Genomic DNA, 20,667 nt, shown 5'->3' with positions numbered 1-20,667 from the left:
GTAATTGTAAAATATTTGACTAATATAATATATATGTATAATAGGGACATTATTATCTTTTTATCATAATTTCAAATTACACCCTAATTTTAAAGGATCTAGTTGTAATTTTTAAATTTTATAAAACGTATTTATAAATAAGTCTGTTTTACAGGACCTATATATAACTTTCTCAATTATATTTTAGTCTAAACAAACATAAAAAAATAATCATTTCAAACCAATGATATTAAATGTTAAATGACTGAATTTTTTTTTATAAAATTAAGAGATCAAATTAAAATTTTATATATAGTTAGATGATCAAAAATACACTATAACCTAATTAATATAATAAAATTTTAATCATATCGTCAAACTTGCCCTTAATTTAATCAAATGTGTTGGATAAGTTGAAATTATTGACGTAAATTAGGTTATAATAGAAGAAATCTTAGTAAACGCCGCTTTAAAATTTTAAAAAGACATATAAAAATATAAAATGATACAATTTTTAAAAAAAATTTACATTTTAAACTGAAAGAGCACATAAAAAAAAATGTAATGTTTCAATTCAAGAACGGACCTATAAATTATAAAGTGACCAATAAAATGATAAAAAAAACATGGTGTCTTGTATAAAATCATAGCAGTGTTTAAGAATGGAATCATGGAAATAAAATTAATAATTATATACATTTTTTTTTTATCTTGGACCAGAAAAACATAGACGGTTTTTTCAATCATTCTTTATCAGTATGTTATTCCAGCTGCAATTTTTTCTTTTTCTCCCACCCGAAGTCTACGCTCGCCTGTGGACACCCCACCAACCTAAAATAAAACATACGCAGAGGCGCGCACAGAGAGAGAGAGAGAGAGAGAGAGAGAGAGGTTCCCCATAAGGGAAGCAGCCAATTTCACATTAAACAATAATGATCCAAACCGATGTAGTTTGAAACAAATTCTGCAGCCTTCGGCATTATTTTCTTCGTCTCTTCACGCCGATTTCGTTCAAACACAACCTGCCTTCTCTCTCAGTCAAGTGTACGTTTTGTCGGATTTCAGTTCTCCAACTCCATTATGGTCCTTTCGCTTCCTTCTCCTTCCCTTCCCCCTTTTTAATGCCACTCACTAACTGTTCCGTGCTCTCTGGGTTTTCGTCTTCCCATATTATATCACCTCCATTCTCTGAACCTGCATTTATCACCTCAACCGATTCGCGTAATATCAGCGGAGCCGCGCCCGCATGAAACTTCTTCAATGCTCATTTAAGGCTTTTCCTCTCTTGGAATTTGAGTGTTCATGTAGAGACAGATAGAGTCTAATAGTTTCCAACTGAGCAGAGCCGCAAGAGCAGCCCTATCAGGTGGCTCTGCTGCTCATATTTTATTTAATATCTCTGTTTTTTTTTTGCCCCTCTCGATTCAGAAAAGGAAACGAGTACGCGAGAAAGCCAGCTATAAAGTAGTCCTCTGCTTTCATTCGTTTCTCTCCGTATATCCTGAGGTTGAAATTCTCGCCGACTCGCCAACATTGACCAAGAGTGGGTTCCTTTTTCTTTAGTTTGGTATCTTTCACAGCGCGAAATCTCTCTTGCACCCTGTCAATTTCTCTCTCGTTCGTTTTGAGGTTTGGTATATGTCTGATTGAGTTCTTTAACTCTGCAAGTTTTCCCCTTTTGTCAGATCTTTATAATCTCAACACAATGTCGCACCAGAAGCAAGCCGAAGAAGCCATAATGCCGAGCATGAATCCGACGCCGACTGAGCGTGACGGGAGAGAGGAAAGAGAGAAGGGCGATGCCGATACTACTGTTTTTACTTTCAAATCCTTTCTCTGGCATGGCGGGTCTGTCTATGATGCCTGGTTCAGCTGCGCTTCGAATCAGGTAACAACCTACGAATCCACAAATGGCCCGCCTCGTAATTCATATTCTTAGGTACGAGATTACGAAGCGGTTCGTTTCTGTGCTCCGCAGGTTGCTCAAGTTCTGTTGACGCTGCCGTATTCTTTCTCTCAGCTGGGAATGCTTTCGGGCATCATATTTCAAATATTCTATGGTTTCCTTGGAAGCTGGACTGCTTATTTAATCAGCATTCTGTACATCGAGTACCGAAGCCGGAAAGAGAAAGAAAACGTCAACTTCAAGAACCACGTCATTCAGGTCAACAAAAATTTTCTAATAATCTCTTCTTTAATCCGAACTCAGAACCATCTTACTCTAAATATCTGTTTTCTGTTCGATACTTCAATTTAACTCATGGCAGTGGTTCGAAGTGTTGGATGGCTTACTGGGTCCATATTGGAAAGCTATCGGACTGGCTTTCAACTGTACTTTCCTCCTCTTTGGCTCTGTTATCCAGCTTATTGCCTGTGCAAGGTCCCTGTCTTTTTTTTTTTTAACCCCAGACTTATGGGTTAACATTGTTTTTAGATTTTTAGATGATTAATTTTAATGGGTTTTGTGGATTTTTGCAGTAATATATACTACATAAATGACAACCTGGACAAGAGGACATGGACTTATATTTTTGGAGCATGTTGTGCCACCACCGTTTTCATACCATCCTTCCACAATTACAGGATTTGGTCCTTCCTTGGCCTTGGTATGACGACTTACACCGCTTGGTACTTGACCATCGCATCTGCCGTACACGGTCAGGTCTGCCACGCCAACAGCGGTTTTTTTTTTTTCCTGGTAACTCGTCTCTTCAGTTGTAGCCGCTGGATCTGAATTTGCCTTGAAACTTTGTCGTTTCAGGTTGAAAACGTGACTCACTCGGGCCCAACCAATCTGGTTCCGTATTTCACTGGCGCCACCAATATACTGTACACTTTCGGTGGGCACGCCGTCACAGTGTAAGCCCTTCTTTTTAAGCTTTTGCTCATTGAGCTGTGGACAAAGCCAATCATGATACTGTGATGTTTATGATTGTCTTGGACTATGGTTCAGAGGGAGTAATAATAATATGGAGAAATGGACCCCCCAATGAGATGCAGCTTTTGCCTGCGTTCTTGCTGGGGGCTTGGAAATAAGACAAATGGTAAATCTTGCACTTTTTGAAACACTCGCTAGTGTCTTGTCTTCAAGTTATACTCTGTCACTGGTGATATAAAAAATCATAAACTTCAGATTTTGCGTTTCCCTCCAGACAATGGTAGATTCTCTCTAGAATTCACCGTGCCAATAATATTTTACTGCCAGTCTGCCGCACAAGAGAATTTCTCAGACCGCCCCCAACTGGGGACTGGGGGGTCTGAGAATTTCTCCGAAGGATGTCTTATCCTTTTCAATGTGAATTTCAAGATGCTTTCATATATTACAAAAGCAGATTGTCTGGACATGCAAGAGAAGAAATAAGCCCAAAATATGGGTGTACAGTGTATGCATCTCATCATATGTGGCCTGGTTTATTCAGAATTCTCTTAGTCTCTGGTATTAATGTAAGTAGAGACCAGCTCTTATGTAGAGGGACGAGTGAAACTGCGCATTTACAATTTCCTTTTTGGCAAGAGTTGAATGAACTGATTTTGAAGGATGAAATGTTGATTCAGCATTATTGATTTATATGGTATTACAGGGAAATCATGCATGCAATGTGGAAGCCTCAGAAGTTCAAATACATCTATTTATTTGCCACCATTTATGTGTTCACCCTCACCATACCATCCGCTGCTACCGTCTACTGGGCCTTTGGAGACCAACTCACCAAGCAGTCCAATGCCTTGGCGCTCCTCCCTCGCTCCGGCTGGCGTGATCTCGCTGTGATTTTAATGCTCATTCACCAGGTCCATGCACTTACACTTCTGTAACTCAATTGAACACCATGTGCTTGACAGAATGACTTTAACAAATGAAAAGTCGAGTTGTGGCTTAATCTGTTAGTAACTGATGGCTATCTACATAAAATTGTGCAGTTCATTACATTTGGGTTTGCTTGTACGCCATTGTATTTTGTGTGGGAGAAAGTAATAGGAATGCATGACACGAAGAGCATATGTTTGAGGGCTCTTGCGAGGCTGCCTGTTGTTGTACCCATATGGTTCTTGGCTATCATTTTCCCTTTCTTCGGCCCCATAAACTCCGCTGTGGGGGCTCTTCTGGTCAGCTTCACCGTCTACATCATCCCTGCCATGGCCCATATGCTCACTTTCAGGTCTGCCTCCGCACGTCAGGTAAATGGTCCAATCTCTCCCACATCTATTCCTAACAGTTTCACTGTGGCCACCCTGATTTTTCCTGCTCCTAATCAACTATCACAACTAAATGCATTATTCAATGAAGCATTTAACTACTAGCAGGCAAATTTTAAGTGCCTAGCATCTTGTCAGGTTCTAAGATATCGACTTGTGATCTCAAAACCAGAGATGGAATGAATAGGGCTGGAATCTGTATGTTGTGAGAAAACAGTGATGTCCAGTTATGCATTGGAGACAGATGACAATGCCTAACTGGATTGATATAGGAAAGCAGCTGAACTGAAGAGATGGTTGAAATAAATTAGCGGAGTGTATAATTGGGAGGATATGATATGAGTCCAGCTCTAGTGATTTAACTTGGAAATGACTTCCAAGGTCCCAGGCAGTGAGAGTCAGCTGCCCCACAAGTCATAATAACAAATTATTCAAATTTGAAATTTGAGAGAGACAAGAAGTTGGTGTCATTTCTTTGTCATTCAGTTATATGCTTTAGTCCTGGGCCACCCCAGCCTTCTCAAGCGACCCTACTCATAACACTCAAAGTCACTCTCTCACTATTCTCATCCCTTGTCCTAAGGCAATGAGATTGAGCTGGAACTACTCAATAGTCATGACATGTTTGCGTTTGAACATGCAGAATGCAGCAGAAAAGCTTCCAGCATTCATACCAAACTGGACGGTGATGTACGTGGTGAATGCGTTGTTGGTGGTGTGGGTTTTGGTGATAGGGTTTGGATTTGGAGGGTGGGCTAGCCTCACTAATTTCATTGACCAGGTATCAACCTTTGGTCTATTTGCCAAGTGCTATCAGTGCCCCCCTACCAAGCCGCCTCCTCATTTCAATCACACAGCACCTCATCATCCCTGAACTGAAAGCTCTCTCTCTTTCTGCTGTGGTGCCTTCGTTGTATTGTCTCTCTTTTTGTTTAATCTCCATATAGATGTCTTCATTCTGGCCAATGGATGCTTGACGTTCCCTTATATATAACAAGCCTACATCATCATCATCATCATGTACTTGGTGATAAACATTATTGCTAGCAACGTGATTGATGTTATTGCCATGGAGCGATATCGAGTCTAAGTTTCTAATAATGTCTTGCTTTCTCAAAAGACCGTAGGATCATTATGATGCCTAAACGGATTTCACTTTATAGCTAACGCAAGGCAATAATTTTGAACTTTTGTTGTTTGGAATGCAAGTTTTGTGGAGTACTTTTTAAGTGGACCTTATGGCTCTCACTACAGAATTTTTAAATGAAACCTTTTTCCTAATTATATAGAAGTGACATTTAGGCATGATTAACAGGCTATATACCTAAGATTCACAGGTTAGCGGAGTCACAAGAAGAAATGAGTATTGAGTTCTTTTCTTATTCCAAAATAGGAATTGATTTTGCTGGTTTAAGAAATAATCAAATATTGCAGGCTTTTCCTCAGTACTTTTATTTGGTGATCTTAATTTGTGACTTGTACTTCTGGGCTCTGTTCCTCACACCCCCCAAACATTGCCCTATTTCGCTACTAATTAAGAAAATAAATTGGTATTTGTGGAGGAAAGTGTACCTTGGATTAAGGGGAAAACACCAAAATGTCCAACAATGATTGTGATTGACCCTTGGTGGTTGAATCAAAATCAGGACCGAGGTAGTCACCTTGTCTAAAAAATGTGTAAGGATACTTACCATTTCTAATTTTGGAATTTTTCAAAATTTAAAGGAATAAGGGAATTATGAACGCGATAATTTATTTTATTTTTTCTCCTCTAACTTAATGAAGAAATACATATAAGTACACCAAAATAATTAGAAAAAATACAATTATCAATCTTTATAGTTTTATTAGGTTTTGCTTTTAATTTCTGTAATTTTTTTTTCTAATGTTTTTAGTTCCTATAATTTTAGAAAAATTAGGTGACATTTATATATCTATAGTTTTAGTTTTTTTTTTTAGTATTTTTAGTTCTTATAAAGATTGAAAATACTAAAAAAAATTATAAGAATTAAAAGTAAAACTTGATAAAACTATAGGGATTGATAATTGTGTCTTTTCAAATAATTAATACTAGAATATATATATATATATATATATATTTGTGTGTGTGCGTGTGCGTGTTGGAAAAGGTAAAAAATTGATAAATAGTTTCACATTGAATGCATGTTTAATGGACGAGAAAGTATTTTCTAAAAAATTGAGAAATGTATTTAGAAAGAAAATTAGGTTAAAGTGTAATTTTATCCCAAAATTATTCAACATAATAATATAGCACTTGAACTAATTAAATTGAAGCAATGTTACCCTAACATTTAAAATTTAAAAATGTCTTTTATCTGAAGCAAGTGGGTCCATTTATTTGACACATATGATAGTAATCAGAACACTTGTAGAATAGGCTTTTTTCCAAGCCTTTTGATCTCTCTATCCATCCCATATGTAAGCATTAACCCAAACATTTTGAAATCGCAAAGGAGGGACCAAAAAAGATGCTCAAAAGTCACTAGCACATTCCATCCAACCAAAAAATGCTTGTACCAAGCACATCCATATCCAGAGAGAGGTACAAAAATTAAAAACCACTAGCTAAATAAAAGAGAGTAGAGAAAGAAGATGATACCAAAGAGTGCCCACAACGTGCCAACGCCTTGTGGATGGCTTCGAATGTTGGTTCATGTAGAAAGCCCATAAATCTTCCAAGCTTCTAAAATTCATGGCTTCCAGAGTCTCATAAGCAAACACACTTTATGTGATTGGAAAAAACAAAACCCCAATTAGAATTGAAACTAAAAGACTCAGATGGTTATGAAATTGAAGGGACTAAATCCACAAAGGCTTTGGGTACTCATGAAATCAGTAGTAGATTAGGAAGACGATGAAAATGAAGAATTTTGATGACATCCAGAACTGTGGTGAGTTGATTGAATCACTTGGGAGAGCTGACTAGGGAGGGGTTGGGGTGCAAGAGGAGGAGGAGGCGGTGGCCATAAACTGTGTGGGTGCCTTGAGAAGACTAAGAGTGGAGAAGTGATCTCCATGTTCAAATCATAGAATCCACAAGTAGTGACGTTGGAGAAGGAGGAGGTATATTTCTTAAGCAACAGGGGACGACTTTATGAAGGCCTTCGAAAAGTGCCTAGGCTATTCTCAATTTACTTTGAGATGTTGGAGGAAAGCTTAGGGGCAACTAGTAATAGGAGGTTGATGCTGGAGAGGGATTGTTCGAGGAGCATTGTTAAGGCTTTGGCAATGCAAGGATGATGAGTCCAAGAGGAGTGAGAGAGGGAGGTAGCGAAGTGAAGTGAGGGGCTGAAGGAGGAGTTTTGATCCGTGGCTTTCATTGGTCAAACTTCTTACTCTCTCGTTAACGATTAAATGTTTGGACCTTGAACAACAGGGGCAATGTTGCTCCAATTTAATTAATTTAAAAATTATATTGTTATATTGAATAATTTAAAGACAATATTAATTTTTCACAAATAATTTAAAAATAAAAGTATACCTTAAGTCAAGAAATTTTGAGTATGGGTATTTCTTATTTCCTTGTGTGTGGTTTTAAAATTTATTTTTATCTTTTACTCATATATACATTTAAATTAGAGGACTTCGAGATTCTAAACTTAATGTGAAGAAACTAACGCTATTTTTTTTATAACATTAATTAACATTATTTTTTAAGTAAATTAAATTCTTACGCATTAAATTGCCAAATTATCAACTTCTCACTATTCACAACACAACTTTTAAAAATATGCATTTTAATATAGGTAATGATATTATACACACAACAATTTAGTTGGGTTGTTGAGATGAGAGAAGTCTGTCTTTTGTTTTAAATATTTTGCGAGATAATCACTTCTGTTAACCAAAATATTTTTTTTTCACTTAAAAATATTATACATACACATCCACAACCGTACCTCAAGGCAATTTGTTTAGGAGACATTGACATGCATTTTGCATTTCCCAGGAAAGACAAAATTCTTTTATGAAGCAGATAAGAATATGGTTGAAATTTTTAAGGTGAAATGACAATTAAGAACCTATAACAACATTAATGGTAATTACCTACCTTAAATTATTAAAATGCCAATAATAAATTATGGTCCTTACTTTCAATCAAAAATGTGAATTGTCAGTTGGGAGATCTACTAAATATAATTAGGATTACTTATAATGTTAGTTGAGAATTTATGAAAGTTAATTGTACATTTTAATTTTTTGCTATCAATATACATATAAACCACTTGAAAAATTAAAAAATAAGCCTAAGACTAATCGTAACATTAGTTAAAAATTTATAAGAATCAATTATAAATCGTAAGGCAATCACTTGTTTGTTGTCAATATATAAATAAATTATTTAAAAAATCTACTAAATACACTAAAAATTAATTATAATGTCATTTGAGAATTTACAAGAGTTACATAAATTAATCACTTGTGATTTTTTGACATCGCTTGAAAAATCAATGAAAGATGATTGGAAATTTTTGTGGCTTTAGTTGAAAATTTTATTAAAGTTTGTTATAAATTTTAAGCTAATCAATAAAAGATAATTTATTATAAATAAAGATTGTGTTATTGACATTCACTAAGTCAAAGTCTATAATTATTATTAATATTTTTATGAGTCTCTAATTGTCATTTTTTCAACTTATAAAATCATTTCATGTCAAAATTATCTCCTAAAATTTGTAGGAATGTTCTCCTTGTGAATTTAGTGCAGCGTATTTAAAAAATTAGAGATGTCGGACTGTGTACGCTTACCAAGGTCCCAAAATTTTCATGATGTCCCCAAGGTGACCGTTGAAACTTGAAACTGAGCTCCTCCCTCTGATTTTAAAAGCGAAGTACATGAATGAAGGTACTATAAAACTTTTAATTTTTTAAATTTATTTTAATTATTAATTTATTTTTTAAATTTATTTTTTTATCAATTTCATTTCTTATATGTATATTTTTTAAAATTATTACATTATTCTTTAAATAAGTTTTAAAATACAAATTAACTGTTAAATTAATTTAATGTGTCAAGTATTTTGACAATTTGACATTCATATATAGCTGAATGAAAATAAGTCAATTCTCAAGTTAATTTAATTTTAATTAATATAATCCTTTATGTTGTGCTTATGTTGTAATATTGTATTTTAGAGCATGTTTGTTTTTCATAATTAATCACACTTCTTTTAATTAATCTACATAACGTTCATCAATATTATGATATCAATGGGAGTATATTTTAATAATATTACCTCTTCTTTAAACAATAAGAATTAAATCTATAACCGAGATAAAATTAAAGTACTAAATAAATAAAAATTAAATTTAAAGGATCAAATTGATGATAAAAGTAAACTTGAGAGGGTAAAAATTTTGTTTTCCCTAATAATAATAATAATAATCATCATCATCATCATCAACCTAAAATGTATAAAATTCTTCTGAATTTTGTAACAATTACATATAACCTCCCTCAATTTAAAAGTTTAAAATTAACCCCATAATATTTAATTTTATTTTTCAAACCCTTTATTGTTAATTATGTTAATTTTTCATGAGTGTTAAAATGTCATTTAATTAAAAAATATTATTAAAAATTTTATTGTATAAGTATTTATAATAAATTTTTTATATTTTTTGGATAGTTGAGGCATTGATAATAACAAAAAAAATGTTATTATCACCAGATAAAATTTTAAATATTTACTTTGGTGTTAGTTTTTTTATTTTTTGTTATTAATGCTGCATGGTTTTTTAGTATTAAAAGATAAATTAATCTAACATGATAATATTTAAAATTTTAAATATTTTAGTTATGTGCATTACACTAATCTAACATGAAAATATAAATAAAATTAAAATAATAAAATCATGCACCATTGATAACAAAAAAATATTGATAAAATTAATATAAATATAAATATTTTAAATTTTATACAGTGATAATAATATTTTTTTTTATTATCAACATCTCAACTATTTGAAAAATATAAGAAATTTATTACAAATAGTTATGCAATATAATATTTTGGGTAAAGGGGCAAAAATAGTTACAAAGCAGTCAGTCACGGACACCTAGTATTCTAAAATAATGAAAATGGCAAAAATATTCATAACGTTACATAGATAGGTGCAAAAGTAATCAAACCGTTAACTTTAACTATTAAATGCTGATTGTGCATGTCATGTGTCAGTCTTTGTTGACGTGGATTAAAAAATGGATAAAAATACCCACAAAGTCATTGACCAGGGGCAAAAATACTCATAATATTATTAGAGTTGATGCAAAAGTGATCAATCCATCCAATCCCTTAAATATTGATCATTTAGCTAACACCTAAGTATAAGTTGACTATTTTTTCACCGATATAGACAAAAATATTTCAAGATGAATTTTTACAAATGTTGATCGATCATTGTATGAGTATCTATAATGTTACTTTAGTAAGTGCAATAGTGACCAATCTATCAAAATCAATGTCATATGGTTTCTTTCCATCACCACATATCTCGCTCCCTTCCTTTCTCCCTCTCTACTCATTTTTCTTGTCTACAAAACCTGAGCTTTAACATAATAAGATAGGTTGTTCAAAATTAAAGATTGAGATTGAGCACATATAGCTTAAGAACATTGTCACAACCTTAAACAATTGCATTTACGATATATTTAAAATTTTCAAATGATATTTATACAATAACTGATTAACTTTCAGAGAATTTTATTTAGGAATATTTTTTGTTTATATCAGTGAAAAAATAATCAACTTTGCTTAGATGTTAGCTAAACAGTAAACATTTAAGGGATTGGATAGATTGATCACTTTTGCACTAACTCTGACAACGTTATGGGTATTTTTGCCCTTGGCCAATGACTTCGTGGGTATTTTTATCTTTTTTTAGTTCACGTCAGTAAAGACTAACACGTGACATGCATAGTCAGCATTTAACGGTTAAAATTAACGGTGTTAGGTCAAAGTTAACAGTTTGATTACTTTTGCACCAATCCATATAACGTTATGAGTATTTTTGTCTTTTTTATCAGTTTAGGATACTTGGTGCTCATGGCTGACTATTTTGTGAGTATTTTTGCCCCTTTACCCTAATATTTTTTTAATAATATTTTTTAGTTGAATGACATTTTAATTTTCATGAAAAAATAACATTATTAATAATAGGGGGTTTTGAAAAATAAAATTAAATGTTAGGGAGTTAATTTTAAATTTTTAAAAGTGAGAGGGGTTATATATAACTGTCTTAAAGTTCATAAGGATTTTATGCATTTTAACCTAATAATAATAGTAATAATTTCATTAGTGATATGATATGAATGTTAGTGCTCTTGTGATACGAATCTGCTGTTGTGGGGGGCAAGTTTTCTTGTTTTGGTTCAATAGAAAAATTCATTGACCAAAAAAGAAAGAGTAAGTAATGAAAGTTGAAGCTACTTCTAATTTATTGACATTAAGAGGAAAATGTTTATTTCGTTTTTGTTTTTTAATAAAAAAAATTCAATGGACTAGTGTCTTATTTATTTAATACATCTCAACAAAGCTTAAAGTAGCCAGTTTAAAAATGAACAAAAAAATGAACCGCCTTTTTTAGGGATAAAAAAACTTCTCTCTCTATAGGAATTAAGCAACAAATTTTTTGACCAATGAAAGATTAATTTATTTGTTATTGTGATAGTAGAATATTAAAATTAATCCTAAAGTAACTCATCTGAATAAAATACTCTCTCTTAACTTCATCTAGCGTATGCATGGCCGAAAAAAAAACTTCACGTAGGGCATAATAGTGCATAAAAATATTAAAATACTGCGTATATCAAAATTCAAATTTGTAAGAGTGCAAAACCCGTATATGTATTTCAGGTCAAAAAACCCAGATGTGAATTATGTATTTCTTTCTCAATCACAATATTGTTTTGACAATATCAATCACAATATTTCTATGAATCATAAATGGTATTTTTAGAACATCTTTAAGTATTTGCAATGTCACAATATTTTTATCTTTAAACAAATAATAATTATAGTGCGAAAATTACTGAATTTCACAAACCCTAAATCCTTGAAAAAATGTTTAAATAGAAAACAGATTAATATTTTAAATTCGATGAAGAGGAAAATCAAATTTCCTGTTCATTGCTTGTGAAGCACGGGATTCGTCCCCGCAGTGTTTCGCACAAGGAATGCAATGAGGCTTGATCTGCGAGAAAGCTGAGGGATCTGCGAGACGAAACAACGCATTAATGATTTCTCGGCAAAGAAAAAGAAAGGTTTTCACCTCAGGGTCACCAATTTACTTTGAATTTCTTGAATTATAGTTTATTGTTTCTGTCTCTCATGGCTTCTCCTCTTGAGAAAAAGATAAATAAATCAGGTGGGGCTGGAGCGTATTGACGCTGCACTGGATTCCCTCTGTCCCATGGGTTTCTCCAGAGATTTGGTGCGTAAAACTGTAAACAAGCTCCTTAAGGTGAGTCCTCTGGAGGCTTGATAACTGTTAAAAAAAAGGTTTACGTTTCGACCTATAAATCTGATATAGGATTTGTGTGATCGTATGAGGAGATAAAGGATTGTGTTTCAGGCCTATGGCGGAGATTAAGGTTGGGCATTCATCGAGGATTCATCTTACAAGGTGGTTATTGAAGTAATCCTTGAAGAACAAGAGTCACAAGAGAAAGCTGAACTGGAAAACACACCGCCAAAGTTGTTGGAGCGTTCTTCTTCAGCAAAGGTTATCTTCACCTGATTTTAATACGTTCATTTCACTGTTTTCTTTCCGCAATTTATGACTCTTCCCACTCTTCGAGTCAGGTTCCAAAACAGAGCTAATATGAAGCAGTAGAATTTCCAGGCTTGCTTGTAGCTGATGGTATAATGATGCTGGGAAAGAAATGGTTAACTGAACGACATTGGAACCTTTTTAACTCTAATGTGCATGTACTGATGCTACATTTCTATGTTAAACTGCTTCGGTGATGCAGTTCCTCAAGAGTCAAAATGGACAGTTTTTACATGATTCATGCTTTTGTCTTGAGTCAATCGAATGGCATCAGCTTTAGTTACTTAATTTCGCCCTCTTGATGATAACTAGCAAGGCTCATTTATGTTATATATAGTTCAAACTCTAACTGAAAAATCGTTATTCCCTTCTGAACTAGCATAACAGATAATTAATTTGATTAGAATGGGACTGTGTTGGATTACCAAAAGAAGAAGAAGAAGAAGAAGAAAGAAAAGGAATGGGACTGGGTTTAGGATATAAACAGAACTTCTCTATCTTTGGCCTGTCTCCACCCCTGGGTATGCATAAAGTTTACAACCTTGCATTGTTCAATGCTATGGTTAAGATGTAAGACGGTTTCTAAATTTCAACTGTCATTGTGATTTCTAAACCTGAATTTTCAAGTAAAATTGTAATCCTCATGTGTGTGTATGTTCATTCTTCGCTTTGTTAAAAGTCATGTCATTCTTCAATATGCTGAGTAGGACCTGTTGTTTTTAAATGTGGAAGATGCTCCAAAGTATTGAAAATAAATGTTAAGATCCAATTGCAAATATTTGAAGTAGAATTTGTCTCAACAAAATGATATACCTGTTTAGACGTCTGTTGTTAGTTAATCATACATGTGGATGTGATTTTTTTTCATTTTTTTTCTCATGCCAAGTATTTCGGTTTTTTGTTTCTGCTGTTCAAGTTGAAAGTAGAATGTTCATTTTAGCTTGCGCAAGTGATTGATTTTACTGCAAATTTCAAATGATATACTACACTATATTTCAGCAGTTTTGTGCCACTTTTTGATTAAGTCTCTTTTATGGTATTTGACACGTTTTGAATATGATTTCATTGGCTGGATGAGCACCCATTGTACTATTCATTCATATCATACAAAAATGGATGCGCATGGCTACCATTCACGGCAGAGCTAGTTATAACAAACTCTACTTACTGTTTCCTCATGTGTCTAACATCTAATTTCTCTGGAGTGAGAAATCTCAGGCTGAGTCTGAGGCACAATCTCACTCCTCTTATGCCCAATCCCTTCAAGATGATTCTCGATGCATCAATCAAACAACACTATCGGATGTCCCTGGGCACTCTCATACATCTCAGGAAAAAGTTACTGAAGAAGTTTTCTCTCTGGCCCAGGCACCAACAGATAATTCTAATCACCCTCTTGAAAATATCCTAGAACACAAGGTTGCTACAGAACAATGCAGGGCACTGACTGTTGCTGATGTTAGATCTCCTGAAATGTGTCCGAGACCATCAGTGGAATTGGGATCCTCCCCTATCGCAAAGAAGCGTAAACCCTGCTTTGGGTGGATTAGCGACGTTGACAATGACGAGAATGATTTAGTGTATCTATTGCCAGCCCCAGGAAAAGTATAAAAATCTAAACAAGATTCGGTTTACAAAGATACTCTAGATATGCTTGGCAGGTACACTTTTAAGTGACAATCAATTCTAGTATATTTAAACTATTGATGTCTGACTATGATTTTCCTAAATTTCTCTTGTTTGCTTTTATGAATTTTTTGTGACAATTTCCCAAGTTCTCTTATATTGTCTATGCTCTGATCTCTTGACATCTTGTAAATGCCGAATGCTGATAAATATGCTGCTTGTGGAATTCTTTTTTTTTTTTCTTCCCCTTTTCCGCGTAAGTGTTATATGATGAGAGAGGGGCTCTTGGCAGGTCCCCTTGACAGGCGGTATCCAATTTAAGATAAATTTTATTTAAGCTAATGCATTGTAAAAATTAAGAAATCTAAATAAACGATTAGTGCAATATAGCGTGCCATTGAATTTTTACTAAATGGATGAATTTTGAAATCAGAATAATGAATTAAAATAAAAATACAAATACGGAAGGGATCAGTTTAAGAATATTGTGAGCAACTCCTGCCAGTCTGATGAATTTCGATTTCAACCCAGAACTTAGGGGCCTCTCAGGCCCAGAGATCCCTAGATTGCTATATTTCACAATTTTATTTTGGAGGTGTCCTTTTCCATTTATATATATGTGGCCCCCTCGCTCCACGCTTTGTTTATTTGCTTCTTTACCTCTTACGTGCCCGGCCATACAACCATCATACATGAGCAATGATCTCGATTCTCAGCTACTGCAAGAAGTAGGGAGAGGTCATGCTGCCCTTGAATTTTGACCCCTAAAATTCATTCTATACCGATGGCAACGCCACGTGGCATGATCATCCCAAGGTCAGCTTCAAATCTTCCATTCGCACATTCCAGATTCTGCAAAGAGCCAAACCAGGGATGTGCTCTGAGTCGCGTACTCTCGCCAAGTTATATCATGATCGCAAGGCGATTAATCCAAGGGCCAAAATTCAAAAGCAGCATCTCGCTTGCTCTTTTTTTCAGGAGCAGAGAATGGATTCCCCAGGAGTCTGCGAAACGTTTAATCGCCGTGCCCAGAAAACCAAAGAAGCGTTTTAATTTCGTTCCTTTTCTTCCCCATAGAATGGCAGGCAAAAGCTTGAAGGTAGGGCAAATAAAAATAAAAGAAAAGACAATTAGGCTATAATAGCCATTACATCAAAGCCTGTTGCAACTCATCCTGGTTATACCCACGCAACTAGTTGTTATAGTCTGAAGTAATACTAGGTCACAAAGAACCGTCATGTGCTTCTCTGGCGAGTGTATCAGCGCATCGTAGTGCATCCCTCGAGTAGTGAAGAATCTCGATATCCCAATCACTAAAGAAGAAGCAGCAGCCGCCTTCACAACTATGGTCTCCAGGTCTCGGGGCCGAACCAGAAAGGTTCTGCATTTCCCAGTCGCTCTCTCGTTTCCGTCCTGTTTAGTTTACTGCCCACTTTCATTTTACATTTCGCAGCTGCCCCTCCTTTCTCCCTCCTCCAACACATAATTCCCCTCTCGGCATTCTCGCATTTCCCCTTCCTCACTGAAGTTTTGAATTTACATGCAGAACAACGCACCTGGTAATAGAAGAATAGATGCTGCTCTTGACGCTATGCTTCCGTATGGATTTAATGAAAGGCTAGTTCGAGAAACGGTTAACGAGCTTCTAGATGTTGGTCTTCTCTTTCAAACTCATCAAATAGTAGATGTTTTTATTTCCTTTATCTTTTTTTAATACCTGAGGTTTCTCTAGGTTTATGAAGGAACCCAAGGGTGGCCCTTTATTGAAGAGCATTCTTACGAGCTCCTAATCGAAACCATACTTAGCAAACAACAAATTTCTTCAGAAGAGAAGGTAAATACACGGACTGAGTTTTATTGGCTCCCATTTTACGTTTTCCTTTCGTTCTCTTTACTCATCTATTTTCTCCGAAGTATCGGTATGCTAGTATTTGACATTTATCTTGGTTGCTCCTTTAACAAAATGCTTTGCTTGATTCCTAAGAAATGGTGATGGGGAAAAAAACAGCAAAAAGGACTTCTGAAGATTTCGTTTTTAGTTTATTGGGCTTGGCTTAACCCCTTCTATCAACAAAACTTGCCTCTATATTTACAGATATCTGTCCTAATGCCTCTTAAATTCTAGGGTACGATGCGGGGCTACCCTAATATCGGCCAGCACAATATAATTCTTCATGGTTCCCTTCATTACTCCAAAATAATTTTCTCTTTCATTTCCCTCTAGCTCTCTAACACACAAACAGGTAACAAGTAGCAGCTAGGGTTATGAAATTATTTGTGGTGAATCCATTTTCCTTAAAACGGCGCTCAAATTGTAAATGAAAGTTAAGATCCATTGCCATACAGATCAAGTAGACTGAGAACTTGGAAGAGGCATTTGTATGTCAATAGTTTTTCTTATTTAATTCTCCTAATATTCTGGTAACTACAACTTATCTGATATGGTCAACTGGATGCTACTTATTATTATTATTATTATTATTATTATTATTTTTACTGGTATTTATGATGCATATCTGTATTTTCCCACCATCTAAAGTTGGTGTAGTTAACTACATGGTATTATTTTATTGTTATTGATGATTCTGGTAATCTAAGGTATATAGTCATTGTCAAAGAGGAAAATTTCCCATGTATAAATACATGAACTTTGCTTATTAGCTATTATATTTACCAAATATTGAAGCTCTTTAGTAGATATTTGCTGTTCCTGACAAATGATAATTGTGATCACACCAAGCCATGGGAGAAATTATCTCCTTATTTCTTCATGCACTTTGAATATCAAAACATCACTAGCATGATGTCTCAATTATCTGCAATTTTTCTGGGGAACTAAGGAGGCTAATCCAGCTCATGGCATTAACCTCTGTTCTGCTGATAGTAGTAATGGATAGATATTATGGACAATTATGTAAAAGAATTATGTGACAATTATGTAAGACACATTATTTTTACTCTCTCTGCATAAAGTTATGTAAAAGAATTATGTGACAATTATGTAAGACACATTATTTTTACTCTCTCTGCATAAAGTACCGCAGAATATGCAGTTTCGCATACAAGTCCATTTCCTAGAAGACCCATGTGAGTAGGGCAGTAGGCCCTGCATGTTAGTTTTTTCTAGCTTTTCATAGCGCAAAGCTTAAGAAAGGCTTTTTTTTTTTGTGGTAACCTTTTTTTATCTAATATGCTTTTACTTACCAGAAAAGCAAACACCGCTTCAATTTTATCAATTTATAACCACCTCCATTTTCAAATGCACTATCAGCATTGAATCTCCGTAAAAAGTCACTGATGTCTCTCATCTTCCCCACCTCTTGCCACCAGGTCTCTCTTGCTTTCTCCACAAGGCCTCGTTTGGTTTGCAAAATGGAATAGAATGAAAAGGGAATGTTATAAAAGTGATTTTTAAGATGTGAAATGTCATTTGTATCCCTAGATATACATACAACTATATCCATGTGTGATTCAATGAAGTTTTACGTTGGTTGTTGAGGGCCTAACACAATCCTCCTCCTTTATCCAGACTTGGGATCGGCTGTAAAACATGGGTGATCCCTAGATATAAATAATAAAATGAAAATAATTGTTGATAAATGATTACTGGGATATAATAGATATTTCTCATCTTGATTTTTGTGTAATGGAAAAGGAATTCTTTTCCAAAGTTTCTACTGAATGTAGCCTAAGGGCTAAGAAGCACGAGACTCAGAAATGGAGTGGAATATTATCTGCACCTGTTTGATGTTCCTATATTCATTATAGTTTACTAAAATTGAAGTTCCAATATGATATAGTGGTACATTCTTCTTCTTCTTTCGTTTCTTGTATTTTCCTCTTGGAAAAACTGTTCAACTTTAATTCTGCTGAAATTACAAGTTTTGGAGGATTTCCCTTGTTTGGATATCATCCAAGTTTGTTAAGGGACTCTATAAAGGGAACTGCTTATCTATCCCAATCTTTCAGAAAAGAAACATGATGAATTTTTGCAGGATGATATTGCAATAGGGGAAGGAGAAACTGTCACATCAGTTGATGTCCCCACACGCGTGAATTCTGAAGCTGGCTCCTCTAATCTGGTGGCTGAGGGAGTGGCTCCTCAGACCAATGATGCTCAAGTCTCAGCTTCACTTGGTAATCTAGAATTTTTTTTTTTTTGGGCTTGATCTAGAATTTGATAATTAAATTGCATAATTTGATCTAGCCATCGAGAAAATGACAGATAGGGAGCTCCACAATCCAGTAATAATAGAGAAAGACTTCAAAAATTAAAATTGTTTTTAGTGATTGAAGTTGCCACTTTCTTTCCAGAGCTACTAATGCTTTTCAAAGTTATCATTCATTCTATCTATAAATTTTTAAAACCTAAAGCATTCTTAAAACATCAATGATACTAAGTTATAACTTTGGTCCTTCAAGTAAGTTTCTATCTTTCAAGTTCAATTTGTATTGTGGAACTTTAACAGCCCCTGTCATCTTTGATATCTTGTAATAATAAGTTAACTGGGCTGGCAAGAGTAGCAGTTTCCTGAACTTTCAGCTCCAAACACAGCCAAGCATACGGTAATTTTTAAGTTGGACTCACCCATAAATCTATTTTTTTTTAAAAAAAAAAAACATGCACCTGATCGATAACCCACTGGCTGATATTTGATTGTTTTATTAAAGGACTAGATTAAGTACACTACGCTTATTTGGTGTTCCCTATCAGCGTTCCCTATCAGCTCTCCCTCCCCCCCCCCAAAAAAAAAAAAAAAAAACCTCCCCCTTTCATAGTATTTACCAACTAGCCTCATACATTTGACCTGTGTGTGTGATTTTTTCATGGGATATATTTTTATTGGAAAACTTGAAAACAAATATTTAAGGAACTTCACCTAAATTTTGTCCTTTATTAAAGCCAACAATTTCCGATCAATGGATGGTAATTGCAAAGAGGGAGTAAACCTTGTTCATCTAAAACTAAAGCCTTGACAAATTCAAATGCCAGGTATGTTTCAGTTCAAATCATCACTGAGGAAAAGGAAGGAAAAAAAGTTTGTATGCAAAAGATCATTGAAAATTTTTCTCCTGTCCTTTTATTCATTTCAGAACACTGTTTTTCCCAGATGTTGAGGATTCAACTCAATTCCGGTTGGGGGCAGAAAATGAGAGAAAGTCTGTTGATGATGCCATTAGGAGCAACAGAAATTCAGGTGCTAAGAATGTGAAGCTTCCGGTGACCCAACCTTCACAACCATGCGAGGATGCTCCTATCAAGAGGCGTAAGCCATGCTATGGATGGATTGGCAGCGATGCAGACGATGAGAATGATCTAATTCATCTCCCTGTGCCGCCATTGCCTGAAGAGCTAATGAAGTTGCTTCAGCAGAATGCAGCTCCCAAAAGTGGCAAACGGGGAAGGCGCAAGAGTAGGTGGGATGAGAAACCAGATGACTTGATAAGCTAACCCCTTGAGTAGTTGAGATGAGAAACCAGATGATATGATAAGCTAACCCCTTTTGCTTTCTTTCTTTAGATCCTTTCTCTACAAGACTTGGTCTGTACATGTCAGAAGATTGATCTCAACTATATTTTTGTGAAGGGTATATACATTGTCTTGGGCACCATATAGGGAATACACGTTGAGTTCTCTTCACCATATAGGGAATACATGATGGATTATAACGATGGCTGTTGGTGTGGGAAATGGAGCTTATTTGTGATGCTGTTGTACTGGATGTGAAAGGAGATTTTCTCAGCATATTGGATTAGATTGTGTTGATGTGATTTTTGACATACTGCGCGTAGTCTTATCCTATGGCCTAGACATAGTGGCGTGAAGTTTATTTTTCTCAATAAAGGGTTGCAGGTTCGATTCCTTAAGCTTCTAGCTTACCTTACGTAATAATAATAATAATAAATCCTTCTTGCCCTTTTTACAAGAATTCTTTAATCAAATCAAATTAGTTAGGAGGTTTCTATTTGTTAAAAATTATTATAACATTTTAAAAATGTCCTTAATAACCAATCAAAGTTGGTGTGAACAGTAGGGTAATTTAAGTAAGTGGTTGGAATTTGAATATCAACTTT

General features: G+C 34.7%; 2 protein-coding genes and 1 pseudogene across 4 annotated transcripts; 2 read left to right on the top strand and 1 right to left on the bottom strand.

Moving 5' to 3' along the window:
- Positions 1-840: 840 nt before the first annotated feature.
- On the top strand, positions 841-5,407 carry LOC129303612 (auxin transporter-like protein 1). The gene is made up of 10 exons (XM_054943037.1): positions 841-1,023; positions 1,408-1,522; positions 1,665-1,867; positions 1,958-2,143; positions 2,247-2,359; positions 2,458-2,641; positions 2,741-2,838; positions 3,561-3,768; positions 3,898-4,155; positions 4,817-5,407. Exons 3-10 carry the CDS (start codon positions 1,685-1,687, stop codon positions 5,045-5,047), a joined length of 1,461 nt encoding a protein of 486 aa, XP_054799012.1. The 5' UTR covers positions 841-1,023; positions 1,408-1,522; positions 1,665-1,684; the 3' UTR covers positions 5,048-5,407.
- A 1,144-nt stretch (positions 5,408-6,551) lies between these two features.
- On the bottom strand, positions 6,552-6,888 carry LOC129302548 (uncharacterized; annotated as a pseudogene).
- Positions 6,889-12,380: 5,492 nt separating this feature from the next.
- On the top strand, positions 12,381-20,373 carry LOC129301879 (uncharacterized). Of its 3 annotated transcripts, XM_054940504.1 has the most exons (8): positions 12,381-12,657; positions 12,769-12,918; positions 12,999-14,627; positions 16,139-16,243; positions 16,325-16,426; positions 18,588-18,729; positions 19,704-20,010; positions 20,180-20,373. In XM_054940504.1, exons 4-8 carry the CDS (start codon positions 16,184-16,186, stop codon positions 20,250-20,252), a joined length of 684 nt encoding a protein of 227 aa, XP_054796479.1. In that variant the 5' UTR covers positions 12,381-12,657; positions 12,769-12,918; positions 12,999-14,627; positions 16,139-16,183; the 3' UTR covers positions 20,253-20,373. The 3 variants fall into 3 exon arrangements, with proteins under 3 accessions (XP_054796479.1, XP_054796477.1, XP_054796478.1); XM_054940502.1 differs by lacking the exons at positions 12,381-12,657; positions 12,769-12,918; positions 12,999-14,627 and adding an exon at positions 14,972-15,970; XM_054940503.1 differs by lacking the exons at positions 12,381-12,657; positions 12,769-12,918; positions 12,999-14,627 and adding an exon at positions 14,973-15,970 and having other exon boundaries at positions 20,114-20,373.
- Positions 20,374-20,667: the final 294 nt, after the last annotated feature.

Source organism: Prosopis cineraria, unplaced genomic scaffold (assembly GCF_029017545.1).
Source record: "Prosopis cineraria cultivar Desert tree isolate PC_DT_omini unplaced genomic scaffold, ASM2901754v1 PC2, whole genome shotgun sequence".
Classification (NCBI taxonomy): Eukaryota; Viridiplantae; Streptophyta; class Magnoliopsida; order Fabales; family Fabaceae; genus Prosopis; species Prosopis cineraria.
This window is presented reverse-complemented; position numbering and strand designations above follow the sequence as displayed.